This window comes from Cavia porcellus, unplaced genomic scaffold (assembly GCF_034190915.1).
Source record: "Cavia porcellus strain 051 isolate PalLab524CR breed Dunkin Hartley unplaced genomic scaffold, mCavPor4.1 scaffold_28, whole genome shotgun sequence".
NCBI classification, from domain to species: Eukaryota; Metazoa; Chordata; class Mammalia; order Rodentia; family Caviidae; genus Cavia; species Cavia porcellus.
Window position 1 is genome coordinate 30861071 of NW_026947511.1, and position 24912 is coordinate 30885982.

A 24912-nucleotide genomic window follows, 5' to 3' on the forward strand; every position below is an offset into this window, starting at 1 on the left:
AAAAAATTGGGGGCTGGGGGTTTAGCTCAGCAGCATAAGCGCCTGCCTTGCAAGCAGGCAGTTGTGAGTTTGATCCCTGGTACCGATAAAAAGGAAAAAGACCCCCCCCCAAAAAAAAATAGAAAAAATTCTTTTTTCTTTAAAAGTGTCTACAATGAATAATTCCTATTAGAACTGGTGAAATTAACAAAAGAAAGGAAAGGAGTTAATGATTTAGATTAGAGCTTAGCACCCTTTTTTCTCCAGGGACACACCAACTCACAACTGTTCAATTCTGCTGTTATAGCACAAAACAACTGTAGACAAATCCAGCAAGACTGTGAACATGTGAGCATGGCCGTAGTGTCAGAAGCTGTACAGAAACAGGCCTTCGACCGAATCTGGCCAGGAGACAGCTGGCCGATCCCTGATGTCAATGTACATTAGTGGCCCCGAGTCCCTCCTGGGCATCAGAATCACCTAAGGAAACACTCATAAAACACCAGCGCAGAGGCACAGCCTGAGTGTCCATCCATGCGTGGTCTATATGGTCCTCAGGTGATCTTAATCCATATTCATGATGAGAAACATAATTTAGGGAATGCCCATGCGTCTCTCACGCCCCTAAGGTTGCAGGTGTTTCCCTAGCCTTTGCCACGTGCATCTCAGATCTCAGCACCACTAAAACACCTCTGGAGACCTGGAACAAAACAGGGGGAAAGTGACCGCTCAGATCCCTGAGTCCACCCGCCTGCCCTTCATCTCTGCTCCCCCTCAGCAGGTGAGCCTCTGCCCACCCACCTGCTCTCCTCCCTTCTGCACCGGTGGGAATCACTGTCATTGGATATACAAAGCCCTTATAGACTTTGACGAAGTCCAGGAAGTTTATATTTGTAACCCCAGAGGAAAGTTATTGGAATTCCAATAAGTTAATTCCAAACTACCACTTCCAGTGCAGAAAGAGTAATCTGCATATCTCAGATTGGGGCACCATCCCGTGTTTTGGGATCTGTGTTTTGATGTATAGTCCATGCCCTGAGAGGTCACAGCCTCTTTTCTTGAGGCTCCTTCTTAGCTGACCGCAAAGCTTCACTGGGTCTAGCTCACACATGTTACTTGGAAGCTGTAGGCGGGGCATCGCTGACCTGTGATTGCTTTAAAGACTAAATATCAGCACCTTGCCTAGACCCATTTGCATTGTTGCTGAAAGCCAATTGAAGGGATAGACAAATAACCTAGCCAGCTCTGTACATACTCGGAGGCAGGGCCAAATATTCTTCTTTTAAGGAGGGCCATCCAGTTGGCCCTCCACAGTGAAACTTACCAGGCTGGGTTCTGTTCTCTTCTAAGTGAAATGGAAACACAGGTGATAATGGAATTCATTCATTTCTGTTCACATTTTCTAAAAAGTACTTTATTAAATGTGAGCTGCTCACTGGCAACTGAGGAAACCAGGCCAAAGGAAAGTCATTGCTTCCCAAAGGGTTGGGCTGCTGAAAATTTTGCTTATGAATATAATGATCAGTTTTAGGAATTGCAGGGTTTGCTTGCAGTGTGGTCTTTTTGCTAAGAACTGAATTTCCAGGTGAACGTGTCTTGGTCGGGAAGAACAGTGTTAGAGCGACGCTGGCTTCATCTCTCTGCATCTCTCAGCCTTCCTCAAAGGACCTGACGCACTGTTTGCTTCTCCTGCTTTGTGTCACCCGTACCGGCTGGAGAGAGGATTACACACATCCGCCGCTCCGGCTCTGAGACTGACAACTGCCGAGCCACCTCAGCCTCATAATTCTTCTTTCTCCTCTTCTGCACAGATACAAGCTGCCCGTTGACTGTTCATAAAGGGCCTGCAGCCCAAGGTCCATACGGTATTGAACACGGTGTCAGCCAGGGAATCACAGGCTACTTGAAAAAGACGGAGGAATACAAGTTAATGCAGAGGATTATCTCAAGTAGTGAAGAAGCAGCATATTTTCCAGGATGATAACGCTACCCAGAGTCAGTCATCTGATACAGAATCACATTTAAGAGACGCTTTTTAGACAAGCTCCCATTCAATTCAGGGAAGTGGAATTCTCTGAGTGCCTATTCTTTTGTGGGACATCTGATCACGATAGTAGTTAGTTATCAGAATCTCCTTAGCGTGCTCACCATTTTAGAGTGCTCCCTCAGGTAACACTGCTATTTCCTCTAGCTTTCCTTGCTCAAAATGGGATGCACAATTGTTTATCTTCGGGGAAACACTGTTGGGGACCACTATCCAACAGCTCTGAGCAGGATTTAAAGTTTACTAATTGGCTTTCTATGTTTATCTGTGAGTCTGTCCTAGGCCTTGGTCCTCTTGCCTGGCGATGGGAGCTGATTCACAGTAAGTGAACCTCTATGAATCGTTGGTCCTGGCTGAGGCCTGTAGTGGCCTGTGAGGCCAGAGATACCTCAAAGGGCAAGATAAGGCCACAGCCGAAGACACCTTGGCTCCATCACTAATGAAGTTTACTGCTGCAGGCATCACACTCCTGCAGTCTCAATCCTACCATAAATGTTATCTTGGAGATAAGACTGTTCTCCTAAAGTGGCTTAACCTACTACTTGGGGAAGTCTTTGAAGTGACTCCCCAGGCGCTGCTCATTTCCTGTGCTTCCTCAGTTTCCCCACCTTTTGTCTTAGTCCTAATAAAAATGGGCTGGTCCAGAGAACACTGTCTTAGCCCTCGGAGTCTCGAGCTCACCTAAAGGGTTTTGACCCTCCTGGCACCCTAAAAATCATACAATTTGTCTCTTTTTATTTAACCTTCACCATACACTCATTTGGAAACTCAGGGATCTAGGTCAGGACCTGATAACACACATGTTTGTGTTGGATATGTCGGTCAGCCACTCTCCTAGGTGTCAGTGATAAGACAAAAGGTATCATCCGGACTCTAGAGCTTCACTTTTGGACCAAGAAGGAGCCAGGGTGGTGAGGTCAACAGTCAGTTATACTAAACCACAATGACCATGTGCCCAACGTGGTATGGAAGCCCACAGGAAGGGTCCTTCTCCCTTAGGGGTAAGGGTTATTAATTAGGGAAGGCATATTAAAGAAACTACAGTGTTTTATGTCGAAACTTTAAGAATAATCAGGAAAATGAAGGACTGAGACAGGCTACTTGAAATTTTGAAAACATTATGCCAAATAAGCTACTCTAAAAAGGTTAATTTCAATAAGTTTGGCTTATAGAAAAGATGTTTAAAAGCTGACAAGCTTTTAGCCAGACTAAAACTAAGAGAGGACTCAAGTTGCTAAACTCAGAAATAAATGACAGACATCGCTGCTTATCTTAAAGAAATACAAAGGACAGTAAGGGAAGGCCAAAAAATAGAAAAAACTTCTTTGTCTTTTTGAGATGGGATCTCGCTATGTAGTTCAGGTCTCAAACTTACAGCAGTCCTCCTGCCTCAGCCTACTAAATATTAGGATTACAAGAAAAATACATAATTTAAGGGAAATGGGAAAATTTCTAGAAGACATAAACTGCTAAAGAAGAAATAGAAAGTGTAAATAGATAGCTAGTGTATATAAATACAATAATTAACTCAAACTTTTAAATTAGGAATTTAAAAATCCCCCAAACAAACCCAATCCCACACAACTTCACTGAGGAATTTTACCAGACATTAAAAAAGAATTGACACCAAGGAAGAAAGAAAGAACACCAATCTTTGTGAAATTCACCCAAAACGTAGAAATCTACTGCCAACTCATTATTGTTCTGATACCAAAACCAGATCAAGATGTCACAATAATAACAATCCTTAGACCAGTGTCTCTTATGAATACAGATACAAAATCTTTAACAAAATACTAGTAAGCTGAATCTGGTAACATAGAAAAAAAATATGCCATGACAAGGTAAGGATTGTTTTAAGAATATAAGTTTGGTTTAACATACTAAAATCAATTAATAGAATTACAATTAATAGAACAAAGAACAAATACCACATGATACAGAAAAACATTTGACAATCACTGAACCCTTTCTTATGAACAAATCACTCAAAAAACTAGGAAAAGGAAAGAACTTCTACAACCTGATAGAGCCACAACTGACAATCATGCTTAATACTTAAAGGATCAAAAATACAGAACTCTTGGAATTCAATAATAAAAAGAATTTATCAAGGGATGCGGATTTGATAGACAGTTTCCCCAAGCATTGCACAATGGCCAATAGGAATATGCTCCACATCACTAGTCGCCAGAGAGCTGCAACACAAAACCACAGTGAACTACTCCTTCACATACAGATCAAAAGACAGACGTTAATCAGTGTTAGTGAGGGCGTGAAGAAATTGGGGCTCTCATACATTATTGGTGGGAATGTAAACTGGCATGGCTATTTGGGAAAACAGTTTGTCAACCCTTCAAACAATTAAACCGAGTATTACCATGTAACCCAGGAGTTTCTTTCCTAGATATATATCCAAGAGAAGTGAAAACAGAGCTTCCCAGATAAACATGTCCATAAATGTTCGTGGCAGCAGTATTAGTAACCAAAAGATAGAAACAACCCCAGTATCCATCAGCTGATGACTAAAGAGTCATCAGTGTTCAAGCTGAACACTGGAATGCTACTCGGCAATACAAAGGAATGAAAATCTGACACATCCTACAACAAGGATAGATGTTACTAAATAACAGAAGTTACTCACAGAAGACCACATATCATATGTGTGTGTAAAAGACCACAGATTGTCTGTGGGAAATGTCCAGTGTGGGCAGATCCACGGAGCTGAGCAGGAGTCTAGGGAGGGCTGCTATCTGGCTGGGGATCCTTTTTGAACTTCTAAAACTGATTGTGGGGTTGACTGCAAAACTTTGAACATATTTAACAAGAATTTAAATGGGTGGATTATATCGTATATGAATCACAAAAATAAATAATAATAAAGTTGTTTTACCAATACCGACGTGAGCAATCAGTACATTCCCAGCAGGGGGCACTGAAGGGACAGAAAGGTTTGGGCTGTTGAGCTCAGTGGTGTGTGGTGCAGGGCTCAGGAGAGAAATCTGGACTCTCTTCGATGATGCTGGCAGGGGCAGGCTAGGCCTGCACCAGGAAGGGAATGCACATTGTTTTTAATCTTTAAAAACTACAGACCATCAGATCCACGAAGCATAAAAATAGTGGATGGGGCATAGAGATGGGGCTAATTTCCATAACCAAGCAAGTGGAATATCAAGGAGAGATATTGGGGGAGAGAGAAAAATCTATAGGATTTTTGGGGAGAAAAAAATCTATAGGAAGGACATTGCTTGGAGGCAGTAACTTGACCTGACCCTAGGTTAGCAGCAGGCTGCTTTTTACCCTTCGCAGATAGATAGAATGAGTCTGTCCTTTCAGAGCCAAATCAATTATTCATATTTCCAAGTCCTTACACATTCACTTTAGGACTAACTCTAGACATTGATCTATGAACCAGCCTCAAGATCCTGTGACTGCTGGCACTGACTGTGTGTGACAGAGGGCCAGCCCTTTATAAGCCTGAATTCCACCCCTCTAAAAATATAAAATGCTAATACTTGATGCAATGCCCTGGTTTCGGAAGCTGCGAGATTAAAACCTTTCCTAAGTAAACTAGGAAAAAGAAATTACAGAGTCAGGGTGGAAACTGAATAGCTAAGCGGTATTTAAAAGTAATTATTCTGAAGCACATGGAAAGCTTTCCACAAAGATGTTTTTTAAAATTCCTACCCTGACTAACAACATAATGTGAAAAAAGGGAGCTCAGGCCAAAACCAGTGGGTCTCTGCAGGGTAACTACTGATATGGAAAATTATTTAACAATGGAATGAGTAACTCAGGCCAGCTGGGAGAATCTTGCTCCAGTCCTATAGGAGATTTTTATTTCTCTGGGAAGGCCTGGTGCGATCCCTTCCACCGGGAGCAGGGCCAGCAGCCCATGGGCAGGACAGCAAGAACTTTCCTGAAGGAGTGGCCATCCTGCCCCGTCACTGCATTCCAGAGAGCAGCTCCCTGCGCTCTGACCATCTCTTTGAGCACAGGACTCTGGCCACCTCTCTGTGGAAACACAGCCCAGCTCCCTGCGCCCAGTAAGTGTCCTTAGGAGACCTACCTTCCACGTTGGAGACGAAGCCCAGGCTCCGCTTAAGGTCGGAGCAGATGGAGTGGAGGCACCATCGGAATTTGGCGTCACAGCGATACTTGTTGGCGCCACACGTGTCATAGCAGACGTCTAGCTGGTTGCAGCACTTGGTCATTGCAGGAATGCCCAAGTCCATCTGCAAAAGGGAAGGAGGAAAATGCCACGTTTAGACTAAGGATGACCTCAGGCAGCTATGCCCACCTTGGCGTGAGCTAGCCTGTCCTCAAATGACTGTTACCTGTTCATTTCAGTTCAGAAATGCCGATGGTTTGGTAAGATAAAGTGAGTCGCAGCACAGGAGTTCTTACTGTTGTTTAGCTATCAGTTTAGTAGATTACTAGTTTTGCAACAGTAATGGAAAGTAGAGACTAGGAGAGGTCAAGAGGATAGTACTGCAGGACTACAGACTCAGTTAAAATTTAGGTTAATATTTCCACTTAGATTTTGTTTGATAAAACCATTTCAGGGGCAAAAGACATTAAAAAAAAAAACTCAGCTTCAGTTGAGCAAGAGATCACTGGAAAATCTCAGGGACACATCCCATCACACAGCACCACTTGAAAGGTGTCTCTTTGTATGCAGGAGGCAGAAAGGGGTGCAGAACAAAGGGGACCATGGCCAAATCACACCACACACACACACACACACACACACATAATGCCTGTGCACACGTCTGCTAAGTGTCCTATGAACAACTGTAAATTCTGTGGCCAAAAAAATCCGAGTCACTAAGATAATAGAATGCCGCATGCCAACTTCTGAGATGGGACTTTTAAAGAGGCCTTTGAAAGAAGACTAATAGAGGATTATGAGAGGTGAAGACAGGATACAGCAGACGGAGAAAGGAAATGAGCAGACAATGTGAGCAAGTTTGTTTAGTGTTTCAAATGTTTTAGGAGAAGATAAAATGCCTATGGAAGTGTGCCCACCTGTGTGAATACATAACAAGGTTTGAGATGGGGTGTAGCTCAGTGGTGGAGCAATTTCTGGGCATGCGTGGGATCCTGGGCTGGATCCCCAGCACTGCAAAGCAAAATAAAACTTTTTTAATTAGGTAAAAAGGCAAGATGATGGCCTTGACCTACAAATAAGTAGTTAGATTTGATAGGCATCTGGAGCAAAGTGGAGAGGTGATAAGAGCTGGGATCAGAGCAGAGTAATCACTGTGTGCTCTACAAAATAGACTGGAGCAGGGGGTGTGTAAGTTTGGACAGAGCAGCTTAGGGTTCTCTGCAGCTTGTATGACAATGTAGACTTGGACTTAGGTAGCTGTGTGCATCTGGCTTCATGGTATAGGAAGGAGTAGTTATAGATCCTGTCTACCTGGGGATCTTTAAGCAGAATGAGGACTCTGGTAGTTTAAAATGCCCCTTCAAGAAAAGAATATATATATATATATATATATATATATATATATATATATAATGCAATATATAAAAATTTTTTAGATTATATATATTGCATTTTTGTATTATATATATATTATATATATATATATATATATATATTATTAAGGAATAATAATCTATTCTCACTCATTAGATGAGGCACAGGCCTGGGTGTTATAATTGAGGATAAATGCCTGCTTGCCCATTATCTGAGACCGAAATAGACAATCTTGGCTGTCTCCAAAACTAAAACATAAACCACAACAGAAACAACTGTGAATTACATAGGTATGCTGATCATTCAGTTTGGTTCTAGAAATCTGTGAACTAGTCCTTAATAATAGAATACATATTGCTTCCATAGCTATTAAATCAACTGCCAAAATGCATGGTTTCTCTAATATAATACCTATTTGGAAGGATTTCTTCCCTTGGTATCAGTACAGTTATTAGTGGTTGTGCTGGGCTGGGTATCCAGGTGGTGCAAAACACAAGGTGCCATATCAAAGGTGGCCCTTTCCTCCAAGACATTCTAGATATATATATATATTTACTAAGAAAAGTACCAAGACAAGGGCGGTCGGGTTTTTTCCTAACATAATTAGTATGTTAAGATGCATTTTTAACAGATGGAAGAAAATTGTCTTGAGAAAAAAGGATCATTTTCTAATTTGCATGAAAATGCTATATGGGTGAGGGACATTTTAGTTAGACGGATACACATTATGCTGCTTAGATAATTATTGCAAAGTAAAATCTTTGCATCATCAGAAAAATGAAGTTTAGTCTTATTAAGAAACAATTTAGGTTCATAGTTTACATATCAAACCCCTCCAGCTACATTTTATGTGAAATCTCTTTTCTAAAATGAAGAAAGCCAAAGGGCTTCCAAGGAGCCTGAAAGGAAATTAATTTTTTTTTTTTTGTCTTTTTCGTTTTTATCGGTACCAGGGATTGAACTCACGACTGCCTGCTTGCAAGGCAGGCGCTTATGCCGCTGAGCTAAATCCCCAGCCCCAAAAGGAAATTAATTTGTCACTCATTTTAGAAGAGTTTGGTCAGTAATGTGCTAGTAAACATTTGACCAACAGCTGTGGGTACAGTTGCAGACTTCTATGGTGTCTGCGCTCCAGCACAGCTGATGTGACCATCAGTGTAAAGCCAGAAGTTTGCAGAAGTCAGACCAACACAGTAACAGCTCTCACTGCCCAGTGCCAGCCAACCCCATCCCATCATTAATTTCTTTTAATGAATCAACTCATCAGATCTATTTTAAGTTACATTTGGATATCCTAAGTCTGGGGCTCGTAATTGTGATTTCAGAATTGTAATTCTGATCCATTTATCTTAGGGATAGCTGCCTCCGAGAAAGGAAATCAGATAGCATCTTTGAAAATGTTCTCACTTCCCACAGATTCAATTTAAGCTACCTAATTACTTTGCTCAGTTAGATCCCACAGACGTTTGCTTATATCCATGATAACTCAGAATATGCCAAGAATTTATACTAGACACAATCAAGCAAGAATGTGATGCAGGCAGTACATACACTCTCTGGTACCTTGAGACCCAGGAAATAGGAGCCGCAGCCATTGGGCTCCTGAGGTTTGTAGCCAGGTCTGGGCACTGGTGCCTTTCCTAGCAGGAGAAAAAGAGGGAAGAAATAGTTAGAAATCAGGTATTTGGGAACATTCATCAAATAAAAATTTTCCAAAAGCATATTCCATTTTTCTTTCGAAAACTATTGTTTCACACCTCAAACACATCTGGCATTTTCTCCTAATCGCAAAGAATTTTATGAATACTTAGTAATAGTTCTTTTTTTTCTTTTTCTTTTTTTTTTTTTTTTTTTGGTCTTTTTCATTTTTGTTAGTACCAGGGATTTAACTCACGACTGCCTGCTTGCAAGGCAGGCGCTTATGCCGCTGAGCTAAATCCCCAGCCCCCTTTAGTAACAGTTCTAATGCTTCTCTAATACATAACCTTGAAGATAAAGGCTACGGCCAAACCAACCTAAACCTCATGTTCTTTTAATTTCTCCAGCTACTGTAAGGCCACACACTGCACATGGAACAAAACACCTGGTAATGCCCTTGCAAAATAGTACCTGTAAAGCGTTTAAGACTAACTTGAAGGGAGTTTAGCAAGATTCTCCAAATGCAGACAAAATATTTTGACGCAAGAGCAAAGAAAACACCCCAAATACAATGCATTTGTATCACTGAATTAAGTAAAGAGTCTTAAAGTTCTGGCTTTCTTGATTTCTCCTAATCACTTTTGTGTTAATTTATCATTCTGAAAATATGTGGAAAGAAGCTTTATCAGTGTGTCCGTGGTAGTCATCACAAGTAAAGATAACCTTGACCTGAAATGACCTTAGGGGAATCCTCTGCTTTGGATATTTTATCCCTTTATTCAGATAAGAAAAACAGGGACTAAGAAGTCGCATAATTTGCCTAACATCATAGAGTAAGCAGATTTCTCCGGTGTCTCCAGACTGTCACTACATCTCTGCTCTTCTTAGGAGATGCGAGACAAACCACAAGCACAAACAAATAGCCTAAGAATTAATCTTCAGAGTGAGGCAAATGGCAGGTTGTTTCCTTTCCTTTCCTTTTCTTTCTTTCTCTCTCTCTCTCCTTTCCTTCCTTCCTTTTCCTTCCCCCAGGTATTTTAAATTATTTTATATTATGAAATGTCTCAAGACTGAAGAAAAGTAAGAGAAATAAACACCTATGGACTCGTGTATTATAAGTATAATAAATGATAACTCTTGTAATCCATAAACAAACACTTTACACCCCCAACCTCGAGTCCAAAAAATGGGACAAGACATGTTTTTAAAAAGCAGCACTGATTTATTTTATCCTGAGCCCAGCGACACAGTGCAGTTGGAATTTGCAAAAGCTGTGTGTCTCCCTCTAAACTTTCCGGACTTTTTGTAGAAAGCACAGTTTACAAAGTAAGGGGTGATGGGCGTGATCAGGAAATCTGCTAAGAACTGAGGAAGACCTTAGTTTCCCTTTGCAGAGGACAGAGAAGTCTAACAGGAATTAACAATCCTTTGTCAACTTATTTTAGCACTCAATTTTAGATAACATCTGTTGCTTGTGGAGGGCAGCAATGGTTAACATATCAATTTGGTCAGGTTCCCAGGAATTTACAATTCTTTACAGAGGGGAGCATTGATTAACATATCAATTAGGTCATCCAGAAAGAATGACACATACAGAACAGTATGGGGGCATTACAGGTACTTTGGTCATATAATTTAGGCATAACACAAACATAACGAAGCTCTTTTTGCTAGTGTACAGCAATAACATTTACCAAGCTTGCTGTAAATATTTTTCTATCTAATTAAATATTACAGTTCAGGTGCAGTTGAAGCCCTTTTATAACATGTCATTCCATTTTCAGTTTTAGATTCTAAATCTATACTTTAGGGGCTGGGGATTTAGCTCAGCGGCACTGCCTTGCAAGCAGGTGGTCGTGAGTTCAATCCCTGGTACCGATAAAAATGAAAAAGACAAAAAATAAATAAATAAATAAATCTATACTTTAAAGGCCTTCCTCCTTATAGTTCCTCAAAATTTTCTGTTTTATTTTTGGACATCTACTCTTGCATATGAATTTTATTGTCAACTTACCAAATTCTGCCATATTGTCAGGATTTTGCACGACAATCCATTGAATTTAGAATTTCTAGACAGCTACCTGTTTAGGATACTCAGTATTCCCAATCATGGGCATAGTACTTGCTTGCCGTTTACTTAGTTCTTTCTAGAGCTTCAAAGGAGTGTTGTAATTTGGGGGAGGGGAGTCCTGGGACTCTAACGCATGATCTTGCACTTGCCAGGCAGGCACTTTTATCACTGAGCTGAATCCCCAGCCCCAAAGGAGTGTTGTAATTTCCCCCATATTGTCTTTCACATGTCTTGTATGCCTATCTTATTCAGATCCTTAAACACAATAGCACCTCTCACCTAGAATGGTTATAGGCAAGTACAGAAAAGCTGCACTTATCTGGAACCCAGGCTACATCTAGATTTTTGCGCTACCAGCCCTCACTGTAGCCCCTGGTTTTTATGGTCCAAAATGACACCTGGGCCAACGCATCTATGTTACCGGCAGAGGGACGGAGCAATGAGAAGGGTCCATCCTTCCTTTCTTTTAACAAACACACCAAGTGTGACTCACATCACCTCCTCTTAGTTCCCTTTGACCAGACTTTACTCAAACAGCTGAGCTAGGAAATGAAGACTTTACTCAAAGTAAGCATCCAGGACCCCAGTTGAAAATGAGAGGAGGTACTCATTCCTGTAGAAAAGGAAAGAAAGGCTTGGCAGAAAATGAGTGGTTCCCACCAGTGCTGGATATTGGTTACTGTGTTACATGAGGTGTAAGATTTTGGCCCAAAATGGCTCCAGTGATCCCCATGTCCTAGTATGGATGCATGTATCTATCAGTGCTTCATTTCTTTTTATCACTAGGACTGCCATTTATTGTCTCAAGACTAGTCTTCATAACCAAGAAAATATGGCAGAAGTAAAGTTGGGTAGATTCAAAGATTCAATTATAAAAGACTGTGATACTATGTTCTCTCTCTCTCCCTTCTCTCCTCTCCCCTCTCCCCGCCTCTTCTTCAGGAAGGACCATGGCAAAGAACCAAAGCCTCCTGCCAAGGAGCTCCTCTTACAGCCCCTTTCATCTCCAGTGGCAGCTGTGACTGTGACCTTGGCAGCAGCTTGGAGGTGGAGCCGCCCACCAAAGCCACCGAGTATTCCTGACCCTCAAAAACTGTGTGATACAACATTTACTATGTTAAGCCTCTAAGTTGTGGGGTAACTTGTGCCTTGATGATACATAACAAATGCAATGGCCATTATGATATTGATCTTTTCATTCTGTAACTTCCTATGACAGTTTTATTGATATATAATTCACATAGCATCCATTCGCCCATTCAATGTGACTGATTGAATGATTTTATTATATTCATAGAGTTCTGCAGCCATCATCACAAAGCTATTAGAACATTTTTATGCTCTCAAAAAGAAACTCCACAGCCATGATAAATCACACTTTGTCTCTCCCACCTCTGCCCCTAAGCAATCATTAAATATACCATCTCTATAAATATTTGGCCACCTCACAAATCAAACCATACAATACAGACCTTTGTGTGCCTTGCGTCTTTCCCTTAGTATGATGTATTTTGGGTTCTTGCATGCAGTAGCGCACCCTGGTATGTCTTATCTTTTTATCACCAGGAAGAATTCCACGTATGGATAGACTACATTTTGTCTATCCAGTACTAGTTGATGGACATTTGAACTGCTTTTCACTTTTCCTGTTATACAGCACTTACTACTACAAGTATGTGTACACACAAATATATGCAAATGTGTGGACATACACTTCTCCAAAGGAGGGGGATTCCTGGGCCATATGGAGACTCTGCTTAAGGGTTTCAGTAACTGTTTTCCCGAGTGGCTGAGTCATCTTACATTCCCACCAGCAATATGTAAGGGCTTCATTTCTCCACGTCCTCACTAATACTTATTTTCTGTCTTTTTGATTCACAGCCAATCTAGGGGTGTGAAATATGTTTCACGGCAGTTTTGGTTTGCATCTTTTTAATGATTGATCATGTTGAGCAGCTTTTCCCCGGGCCTGTCGGCCATTTGGGAATGTCTTCTTTGGGAATTCAAATCCTCTAACCAATCTGTAACTGAGTTTTCTTTTGAGTATTTGGTTATAAGGGGTTTTTATATATAAAAAGAGTTTTTATATATATTAGAAACAAGTGCTTGTCAGATACGTGATTTGCAAATATTCTCTCCTTTTCCATGGATTTTTTTCATGTTTATTTTCTTTTTTCATTGAGATGAATTTTTTAAAAAATCACCTTCAAGTATACAGTTCAGTGCATTCATGATGTGATGCAACCCGCCCCCATCTGGCTCCAAATCATCCCCCGACTCCCAAAGGAGACCCTGCACCCAGGAAGTAGTCATTCCCTGCCTCAATCAGTTTGGGCTGCTATAGTAAAAATACCATGAACCAGGTCACCTAAACAATGAAAATTCTTTCCTTGAAGTTCTGGAGGCTGGAAACTTTAAGATCAGAATTCCCAGCAGGTTCAGCGTCTGGCGAGGCCCTCTCCTGTTTGCAAATGGCTGCTGCCCTCTGTTGTGTCCTAATGCCTTAGTGGAAGCTGAATCTCCTCTTCCTTGTTTTGAATCTCCTTCAAAGGTTGTGTGATTGCCTTCTTTCACTTAGCACAGTGTTCTCAGAGTTCATCCGTGCTGTACTGTCCATAGAGCTGAATAACTCTGGGATATACCAGTCTGCGTGTTCTTCCATCCATTAATGAATATCTGGGTTGTTTCTACCTTTTGGCTATTGTGAGTAGTACTGCAATGAAAAACTGTGCAAGCTTTGCATCAGTATCTATTTTCAGTGTTTTGGAGGCACTTAAAGATAGACTTGTTGAGACATAATGTAACCCTGTGCATACTTTTTGAAGATCTACCAAACTGCTTTCCACAGCCACTGCACCATTTCCTTCCCACCAGCTGTGCACAGCAGTCCGACCCTCTCCTCCTCCTGCTTCACTACAGTGAACTGAGACATGGAGTGTTCTCTTTACCCTGTTCAGAATGACCAGAAGAAAAGTTTCTTTCACTTCTGGAAAATTCGCAGTCATTATGTAAATATTTTCTTTCCTTCATTATATTTAATTTTTTTTCTTTTGGGCTTCTTACTTTTGAATGTTGAATCTTAATCCCAATTTCATATTTTTTATCTTTTTTCTCTCTTTGTACTAAATTCCCTCAAACTCCATCAAATCTATTTTTGGTGTTACTAACATTCTCTAGTTTGACTAATCTGCTATTTGATCAATTGACTGCGATTTGTCTTTCAATAACTATAATTTTCATTTCTTTGAACTCTATTCAGTTCTCTTTAACTTACATATTCATTTTTTAGTTCCAATTTTTTTGCAGGACAGGGTTTGAGACAGGGTCTCACTGTGCAGTTCAGCGTGGCCTCCCACTCACTAACCAGCCCAGGCTGGCCTTGAACTCACAGCGATCCCCAGGTCTCAGCCTCCTGAGTACTAGGATTACAGGTGTGCACCACCACTCCTAGTTCTTTAGTTCCATTTTAAAAACTTATGTTTTCTATTTATTTCTCTAATAATTTCAAATATTCATATTATTTTATTATTGCTAAGTCTCATTTTTATTGTCGATTGACTTTTTCTTATGATAGACTGTTCACACAGTGCACATGGTGCACTCTTTGAAGAGAATTCCTTTGTCCTGTGTCATGTAACTACAGTGTAGTCCTTTCAATTTTGGCTTTCCATTTTGGTTCTGTTGATGTTATTGTTCTAGCCCCGGAACCCACAGCTTCACCCAGGCTAAGCATGTGCTCTCCAAAAGCTACAACCCTGCCCTCCCCAGTTGCTTTCTCTGTGGTTCTCAGCATCCCTAGATGGTTGAGAACCAGTATTTAGGTGTTGCTCAGCTTTGACCAAAGGCCATGCTTACCCGCTGTATGATTACCCCGCTGTATGAAACCGGATCCTACATCTGTGTGTGGAATACACTTAAGGTAGAAATCTTTTGTTAGATGTTCTTAAATTTTAAACATTTTTTGTTTTTTGTTTTTTAGTTTTGGGAAGGGGGATTGAACTCACAGCTGTGTGCTTGCAAGTCAGGCACTTATGCCGCTGAGCTAAATCCCTGGCCCCCCAGATGTTCTTTATCATAGGACCTTCAGCCCGAAATTCATGGGAGCACCCTGCTACTTGGAGTACAGGGTACAACTTTTGGAATTCCTTTGAACACAAGGCAGCATCTGCAGCTCTTGCATAGCTCTCTGCAGGCTGCTCAGTGCCCGCTTCCCGAATCTGACAGGTGATGGTTACATTGCCTGTCTCTGAGCACTAAAACCTTGGTCCTCGGCCCTGAAGTCACCATAAGAAATGCTCTGCACTGAAAAGTCCGAGTGGCCTCGCTGTGTGAGTATGACACAAGGGATGCAGAATAGGTCGAGTGAGCTAAGCAGTGTGTCCGTCCTGCTGGTGAAGGCTTTTTTATTGTATGCAATGTTTTAAATTAGCTGCAGAAATTCTGCCTAGCAGTAAAGCATGAAGTACAATTTCTATAAAATAAAGGTGATGGCTTGTTCCAGGCATAAATAATATTCTCAAATTACAGAGTGAGTAGTTTTCAGTTTGATGCCTGGGGCATGGGCATCAATCATGAGCCCTACCTGTGCTCTGTGTTGCTTCCTGGAGGGACTCTATAGGAGCAGCAGGCTGACCACCAAAAGTCTAGTTCCAGGGTTGGCAAAGGATGACCCGGCCCGGCCCGGCCCATACGGCCTGTTTTGTGTAGCCTACCCACTAAAAATAGCTGTTATATTTTTAAATGGTTTGGAAAAAAGCCAAAACAAGGATAATATTTTATGATACATGAAAATTATATGAAATTCAAATGTTAGTGCCCATAAAAAAGTTTTATTGGGACCCCGCCACCCTCGTTTATTATATATTCACCATGCCTGCTTAAATTGCAGAAGATTCTTGTATTTTTGAAGTGCGAATGGTTTGCTAATCAAGAGGTAAAATTCAGAGGCCATAAAGAGACTGACAGATTTGGTCTCATAAAACTTAAAACCTTCTGAATAAAGCAAAACACCATAAAATAGTTGAAAGACACCCAGGAGAGAGACGAGGAGAGAGCTGGCAGTGGAACCCAAGAGTCCTGCCACGTATGTATACTGCTTCCTGAGTCAGCCCCCACCCCCTCCGTGGGCTCAATTTCCTTACTAAAAAGAGCAGTAAAAACTCTTGGGCCTTTCTGTCCCGAGTCAAGGGTTATGCTCTCCCAGAAGGGTAAATTAGCAAAGTCATTTTGGCAAACAGTATGGAGGTTCCTCAGAAAACTAAAAATAAGAACTAGGGTGTGATCCCAGCAATCTCACCCCTGATAAATACCCAAAGGAATGGAAATTAGCATGCCAAAGAGATTTTTGTACCTCCCCGCTCACTGCAGCTTTAATTCGAAGACAAGAAACAAGAAGCAAGTTAGGTGTCCATCAGCAGATGAACAGGTGAAAGAAACACAGAGTTTCAGTCTCATAATACCATTCAGTCCTTAAAATGAAGAGCCTGTCTCTCTCCTGATGACATAGGTGGAATCGGAGAACATCATTCCAGCGCAATAAGCCAGATAGATGAAAACTATGCTCTCACTGATATAAGGAACCTAAAAAAGTTCATCTCATAGAAACAGAGAGTAGAAAGGAAGCTTCCAGAGACTGGGGGAAGGGAGGGGGGAAGGAGCAGGAAATGTGCCAGATATGGTGGTATATGCCTGTTATCTCAGCACTTGGGAGGCTGAGGCAAGAGGATCAACTTGTGAGTTTGAGGCCAGCCTGCACTACATAGTATGACCCTGTCTCAGAAAAAAAAAAAAAAAAATAGGTACAAAATTCCAGTAGACAAAAAGAATACATTTTAGTAATCTATTGTACTGCATGATAATCACAGTTAATTATGTATAGTATATTTCAAAATTGATAAAAAGAATAGACTTTTAACATTCTTGCCATAAGAAAATAAATCGGTGAGGTGATTGAGTCCTTCTACAGTGTATTTAAAGATCAAAACATCATCACTTGGCACCTCATACACATATACAATAGTTGTTGATTGAAGTTTTAAAAGATTATTTTTTTTCTCCTTGGGATTGAACCAGGACCTTTGTGCAGAACTAAATTCCCAGACCTTTTTTTCATTTTTTTATTTTTGACACAGAGTCTAGCTAAGTTTCTAAATTGCCCAAAATGTGTGATCTTCCTGCTTCAGCCTTCTGGAGTGCTGGGATTACAGGTATGTCCCAACACGACTAGTTTAAAGACTGCTGTTTAAAGATATTTTTTTTTCTTTGAAACTAACCCCCAAAGGAAATTCATCTTGAAAGTCTCTTATTAAAGTGTAACACTACGGACTGTATTTACAAGACATAAAATTCTAGCAACCCTCCTTCAGAGACCTTTATTGGCAGGGAACACTTCTGCTCTTGCTGCTTCAAGGCATTTCTTCTGGAAACTGAGAGAGTGTGGCTCAGCAACTGGGATTGGGGGATTGGTTTGCGGTATGTTGAAAGACAACCCAGACAACCTGAATGAGGCTAAGCTGCTCACCAGACCATCTTTCCCATGGCGTTTATAAAATGTGTTGCTACTGAAGAAACTGAGGTTGAGAGTCAAGAAACTTGCCCCAGGTTTCATTCAAACGATCAGTTTTCCACTACTGGGTTTCGTCAGGGACCTCCTGCTAAAATCCCAGTTCCATGTGGCTGGGGTGTAGCTCAGTAGTAGAGGGCCCGCCATGCCTGAGTTCCTGGGTTTGAACCCCTGCGTTGCGTCAAGAAAAGAAAATGCAGCCCCAGGTCCGACCACAGCCGGACTGGATCAGAACCTCTGAGTACAGAGTTTATAAAGAATCCTCAAGGGGAATTTCTTTTGCACTGTAGTCGACCCCTTAATACCAGCAGAGCTGTGACACACACATTATTGTCACAGCCAACGCCTTTGGCAAGTTCTGGTTCTGTATGTTGACTTGAAAATGAACTGATGTAAACAAAAAGCCTAAAAAGCAACACTGGCACTGCCTTGGCTGCCCGCACACAAAAACACCTGTGTCTGCCTGAATAGTTTAACCTGAGGATTCCAGCGATGTCTTTGCTCCTGCCTCATACTGTAATCACCTGAGGAGTGGTAAAAACAGCTTCTGGGACCTGCCCACAGGGGTTCTGACTTCATTGATTTGATGCCAGGACTTTATCAAATATCTCCCCAGTTGCAGCTAAAGTGTAGCCAGGGTAGAGAACCTCCGCTTCAAACAATGGGAGGTACTAATCAAGGGTAGCTTTTGTTTTTCTTTGTACTGTTGCTAAATTGTTGCTTTTAGAGAAAGAGAACAGTTTGTAAAGTTGCTTTTTTCTATGTGGCCCCAGAGAGAGTGGCCCCTGGACCACCCCATATGCAAAGCATTCGAAATGCAAATTAGAGTGCCAGACCTACCAATCAGAAACGCTAGGGGCGGGACCGGTAACTTTAAATACGGCGAGTGGGTGGGGTGGGGGGCGGCAGGGGGACTGAGGTGTGAAGTTGAGTTTGACAACCAGCCTCTGGAGAAGTCTCATGCCTGAGAATTGTGTCACTAAGCAAACTGAAGAGGGGCAGGGACGGTGACTAGGTATTATCTGCTCAAGAGTTTGCTGGATTCACAGTCAAGGAGAGAAGGTATTTTTGGGCACAGCCTCCTGGTTCTCAGCTTCCTGGGGGTCCAAGGGTAACTAGGTTTAACCCGTTTTCCTGACTGTCAGGCAGGTCTTGCTTGGTGTAGTGAGGGGTTATTTGCTTTCAGGTCATCGGGTGCTGCTGGCAAGTTGGACTTGTCCAGTCAGAACGGAACACGCTGCAACCTGAACTTGCCAAAAATCTTTTGGTGCCATTTTAGAGAAAGAAGAAAAGGATGGTTTGGGTCTTGATGTGTTTTTTTTTTTTTTTTAATCCCACTGTTATCTATTTCTAAGCTGAGTTGTCTCTAGGAAGGAAAACACCCCTGTTGACCCCAGTCCCTGAAGTGAGTTAACCATTTCCTAGCTCGCAGGGTGAGCCACATGGGCCTAACCTGGCCAATGCACCAAGTACAAACACATGGCTCAGAGATCTAAGTGGGACCATAATGGGCCAGGGTTTTGCCCTGTGATGGTTTTGCAGTCAGAGGCAGTCTTTTATTTCCCCCTATTCTTATGGAGTTTAAAACTTCTATGCTGTAAAAAATTTTGATTCTGGAGCCATAATTAACCATTATTTGCTAGTCATTCTTGGTGCATGAGAAAGCTATTTCCCCTGCTCAGTAATGACGGATCGAAGGGTGAACCCAACAAGTGTATACTGTTTTGAGTCTCTTGGAAGCATGCTGTTGAAACTGTTTCTCAAATATGCCAACCTGCTAGGTGGAGCTGACTTCACATTTTCATCTCTAAGCCCAGGATAGAATGCTGGATAAACAAACCATTACACCAATGAGACTCCTTTCCAAAAACAGTTTCAAAGGCTGGGTGTGGCTTGGTGGTGGAGAGCCTGCCTAGCCTACAAGGCCTGGCTTCCATACCCATCACCACCAAAACACATCCACCTCTAAAATTATATGGAGCTGCAGGGTGGGAGGCCCAGGGCTTGGCATTCTGCTCCCATATGCCCAGGGAAGGAGGAACCTGGCCCAGGGGCATCTTTCCCTCAGGCAGCCAGGCCATGCCCTAGCTGCCTGCACCCCCTTTTATAACTCAGGCAGAGAAGGGGTAGGTGTTCCTGGTGGGTAGCCACCACTGATGGGGCAGAAGATTCAGGAAAGTTGGTGCCCATGAGGGGCAGTAAGGAGCTGCCAAGGAAGTTGTTGCAGAATCTCTACATGCTCAGCTTTGTTTACTCTCCAGGAGCCCTCAGAGCCCCTTACACTCTTTGTCCAGGGGTCCTGCTGCTTTTCAGGACCTGCCTCCCAATAAATGCAGAGAAATAGCCCCAGAGAAGGTTTGTCAGGTAAAATACAAGAAGCCTCCCACCGGCTTGCCAGGATGACTATATCACAACTATTTTATCGGCCATAATTCACTAGCTGCTTATTTCACTGGGCAGCCTGCATTTTCTCCCCCACTCCAACCCCACCCCCCAGTGTGGTCTATGGTGAGAAAGCACAGGGCAGGTGGGGACACTGCAGGGCCCTGGTGACAGCCTGGCAGGAAGACAAGCCACCCACTCACCATATCGGCACCGGTACTGACAGATCCCATTCTTCCCTCCCAGCAGCTCCATGAAGGAATCGAAGTAGCCGTTGACGGATTCGAAGCTGCCCCGCAGGTGCCTGAGACCCCAGTCAGAGTAAGACTCCTCAGCTTCAGGGCCAGCGTCGCTCTGAGCCAGGGCTCCCCCCACGCTGAGCCACAAGACCAAGAAGCTGGTGGCCAGCTTCATCCTGCAGACAGACAGGTCCCGAGTGTTGTCCTCAGAGCCCAGCCAGCGTCCCAGGAATCCAGGGGTACAGCCCAGCCGTGGGCCGGATGTCAGGCGGCACCCCGCACGAGATTATCCGGAACACTCAATCTGTGTTCCCCAGAGGTGGACTTTAAACACAGCTATGGAGGCTGAGATGAGATCAGGGCAATTAGAGGGCAAAGGTGAGGCCGTGGGAGGGCCTGTCCAGGGATGGCGCAGAGGGAGAACTCTTGCAAGTGGATTCCATGGCCAGAGCGGGAGACATTGGCTGGCTCCTAGGAGGCAGGGCAAGGGACCCTGAGAATTCTGGTTTTGTCTGATTTTTGAGACAAGGTCTCACTGTGTATCCAGGCTGGCTTCAGACTTAAAGCAATCCTCCTTGAGTCCTGGGATTACAGATGTGCCCCCCTGTCCACCCAGTTTGAGTCCAAGGAATTCTGCCCTCACAGTTTGTGAAACTATCCATCGGGTCCCACAAGGCCAGCCTCTTGTCAGGAGAGCTTTCTCAAGGTCTTACAGCCCTCAGCCAGTCCCCTACCTCCACTCTCTGGGGGGATTCAGGAGGGAGTATAAAGGGCTGGGGTGGGATCCCAGGGTCACCCTGCCAAGAGTCAGGATAAGATCTGAGGGCATTTGTGCTAGGTACATGTTAGGTAGGAGTTCAGGTCAGAGCTCCAGCTTTTGGTTGGTCCCTCCTTGGCTCAGACTCAAATCCTCTACTCCAGCAAAGGTCCTGAATGTAGTCCCAGGGCTGGGGCATTTTGGGCTCTGTTTGCAGCGGTAGCTGTGCAGTCAGCCTGGTCAGATCACAAGACGCTGAGAGCTAAGAACGGGGACGGTTCTGGGGCACTCAGCTCTCTTGTGGATTTTCTTTGCAGTGTTGACCAGAAAGACTGAGGTTGGAGGCTGTAAGACTGTTGCCTGAAATCTAGGGTTTTGGCATCACTTGCAGTTTGTAGTTGCTTATTGTCATATGAGGAAATAGTACCTATGAAATCAGTGGCCTGTAAAAAACAATACCTCTTCTCACATAGTTAAAAAGCTCCTTAGAAAATAACAGAGCAATTACTTTGCTTATTTTTCGATAAGGAATCTGTCTAAAGCCTGATTCTGGGAGGGGCAATGGTTAAAAAAAGCTTCATAGTTTAAAAAAAGGGAAAACTATGATGTTAACAGTGTCATTCAGTATTTTAAAGCATGTATACTTTTTCGATCTACTTTCTCATGTATGTATTAGACATCATGTAATTAAAATAGTTCAATGAAAAGGATTCTTAACACCTGCTCTCCAATAACTTTTAAAATAAAATAGAACAGCCACCGACAAATCACAACAGCTGTATGCAGACAATATTGATTTTCAGAAAAGATAGGGATGGAAATCATTCAGAAAATCCAGGATATCTTATGCCATAGCTATGATATAGAAAGTGCTCACCAATAATCATGATTGTACAACAGATGCAATCCAGACATGATCTTTAACAAACCAATAAAGCTCTGTTCCTATATTTCCTCACATGCTCTTTCTTAGCATCTTAGCAGCTTCCAAAAATTCTTTAATTGATCAGTTACATTGATCAAACGGTTGATTCTGCTGGAAGCTGTGTTTTAAATGTGTAGGTTTGACTCACTAATAAAGGATCTTTTGCAGGTCATTGCAAGGGGCCAAGGAAACTAAAACACTACAAGACCATATCACAGACCATAAGTCTGCTTGACTAAAAATCACTGGAAATGCCAGACATCCTTCCCAGTGAAACTGGAATTAATGGAGCCATCACTCTGCCTGCCTCTGCAGTAAATATCTTGGAAGACAGAAACACGTACAAACTATGTAGTAAAGAAGCTTACTGCTGGCCAGAAGTATCAGAAGTGATACACATCAAACAATCACAGGGCCAAGAGTAACAGTGATAATTAGTTGTTCCCCATGATTCAGAAGTGTGTATGTAACCCTTGAGAAAATATGTACACCCTTATGAGACTATATATCCAAAAGTTTCAAAGGAAACATCACTTCTGAAGAGTTTGTTTGAAAATAATCTTAAGTATTTAACTTCAAATGAGTGTGTTTCATTGTCACCGGAGGCACTGTTGGAAGTAAATAGTGCTTAGAGGTGAAAAGAGTGCACTGGTAACTATTGCTGGCCCTTTGGTACAGCTGTCCTGCCTGCATCATCTGTGATGGACAGGTCTCCTAAGACTCAGGTCCAAATGACTCTCTTCTGCATCAAAACAAACAAACTGTACAACTGGATATGGAGGCAATATCCAAAAATGTCAGCATATTTCCCCCACTAACAGACAGTACAGGGATAATACATATTTTAAAGGTATTTGTCCTTTCAGGAACGCTCTGTTTATCTACATAACAGGCTTGGAGAATGTGCCTACAACACACAGGTACAGGTACTCCTCGTTTAACCATCAAGTTCGGCTCCCACAAGCAGGTCATTAAATGGTCACTAAATGAGAAACTGTATATATATGTGTACACTACACTATTCAGGACAGAGAAATGGTCAAAGGAAGCTCCAACTTAATGACTTTGCTTTTATTTGCATGACTCTTACGTGGATATTGTAATGTATAATAAAAACTACAATATTGTGCTGTACAATACAATCAGCAAAAATTACAGTACTATCTAAACAAGGTGTCCTACACAAAAACATTGAGGCTGTATCCACAAGATGTGCAGAATTACACCAAAAAGAGGCATAAGTCTGAGGAGTGGGTATGAACAATTGTTTAAAAAGTAGGTTGTTAAACAAGAAATATCTGTTCACCCATTTGCATCATTTCTATGAAGCAGGGTAAATATCATTTCCATCTGATGGAGTTACAGTGGTTAAAAGATCTGGTCAAACCTGGGGCCAGCTACATGATTTGTGAGACCCAGCAAGCCTGTAATCCCAGTACTCCATGAGGCTGAGACAAGAGGATGGGAAACAGACCCAACCTAGGAAACGAGGGAGAGCAGGTCTCAAAATATAAATAAATAAAAGAGGTTGGGATGTATCTTAGTGTAAGGTTCTGGCTCAACCCTCAGTGTCCCTAAAAAAGAAAAAACAAAGAAAAGAAAGAAAAAAGAATTCCAATGGCCCCTATATACCCACCTTCTCAGGAGATTGAGGCCTCAGGAGCATGAGTTCAAGGCCAACCTGAGCAACTTAGTGAGACCCTGGCTTAAAAATAAAAACCATGGGGGCTGGGGATTTAGTTCAGCGGCATAAGTGCCTGCCTTGCAAGCAGGTGGTCGTGAGTTCGATCCCTGGTGCCGCAAAAAATAAAAATAAAAAATAAAAACCACGCTGGAAACATAGTTCAGTGCTTCCAGAGTTCAACCCTCAGAACTGCTGTGCACACACACAGAAGGCACAGCTCATTTTCAAAAAGGAGATAAAAAGTAACATTAAAGAGAATCCCTTTTCCTTTAAAAATATCTTATTTGCAAACAAAATTTTAAAATATTTTGATGCCATATTTTCTATAACATGGTACTTTACTGATATGCAATACCTTTTTCCTTCATAAGATTTTTGACTGTTGGAAAATTCATTTATTAGGTCACCAAAGTGTATGCTTTGAGGCACGTTGGGCACAGTCAGCGTAACTGAAAGCAATTCAGGTGCTCTTGCTAAACACGAGATGGCAAGGAAGATGTGATTTTTTATTTTGAGAAGAGTCCTTTGATGTAACTATTGGTGAAACTAAGGGTGGTTTTTCCATATTTCTAATTACCTACAATTCTTGGTTTGATAAAATAAACACAGTTACCGTTTTAACTAGTTTCAAGCATGGTGTGCAGAAGCTTCAGCGCATTCATATGTGGGTGCAGCCAGCCCTGCTGTCCATGTCTTCATCCTAAACTGAAACTGGGGGCCCACAAAACGATCATCCCTCCTCTCTGTCTTCTCCCAAGTCTCTGGCGTTGCTGTGCTTCCTGTCCCTGTTCTACCCATTCTCGTTTCTTTATAGAAATGGGATCGTGCAACCTGTGACCTTTCACACCCACTTAGTTCGCTAAATATCATGTTTTCCAGTTCATCCACGCGACATTTATCAATACTTCATGACTGCGGGTAAGGTGCTGTGATTCTGGGTGTAGAGATTTCTGCTGGGAGTACTGCTTCCCAATTCCTTGGTGTGTATACCTAGGATCTGCCTTGCAGGGTCAGATGGGAATTCTTGTTTTTTGGTCTTTTTAAGACAGGACTTCACTATGCACTTCAGACTGGCCTTGAGCTCACTTTGTAGCCCAGGCTGGTCTTTAACTCACAACGATCCTCCTGTCTCGGCCTCTCAGATGA

The 24912-nt window shown here is 42.3% G+C and overlaps 1 protein-coding gene across 4 annotated transcripts; it reads right to left on the bottom strand.

The window, feature by feature from the left end:
- Positions 1 to 1377: 1377 nt before the first annotated feature.
- Positions 1378 to 20582, bottom strand: Pla2g12b (phospholipase A2 group XIIB). 4 transcript variants are annotated; one of them, XM_063238659.1, is made up of 4 exons: positions 20365 to 20582; positions 9072 to 9148; positions 6093 to 6258; positions 1378 to 1878 (listed from the first exon to the last, which is right to left on the bottom strand). In XM_063238659.1, the coding sequence occupies exons 1-4, from the start codon at positions 20573 to 20575 to the stop codon at positions 1760 to 1762; spliced, it is 573 nt and encodes a 190-aa protein (XP_063094729.1). In that variant the 5' UTR covers positions 20576 to 20582; the 3' UTR covers positions 1378 to 1759. The 4 variants fall into 4 exon arrangements, with proteins under 4 accessions (XP_063094729.1, XP_023422471.1, XP_013012079.1 ...); XM_023566703.2 differs by having other exon boundaries at positions 1378 to 1881; XM_013156625.2 differs by having other exon boundaries at positions 9060 to 9148.
- Between the last annotated feature and the right edge of the window lie 4330 nt (positions 20583 to 24912).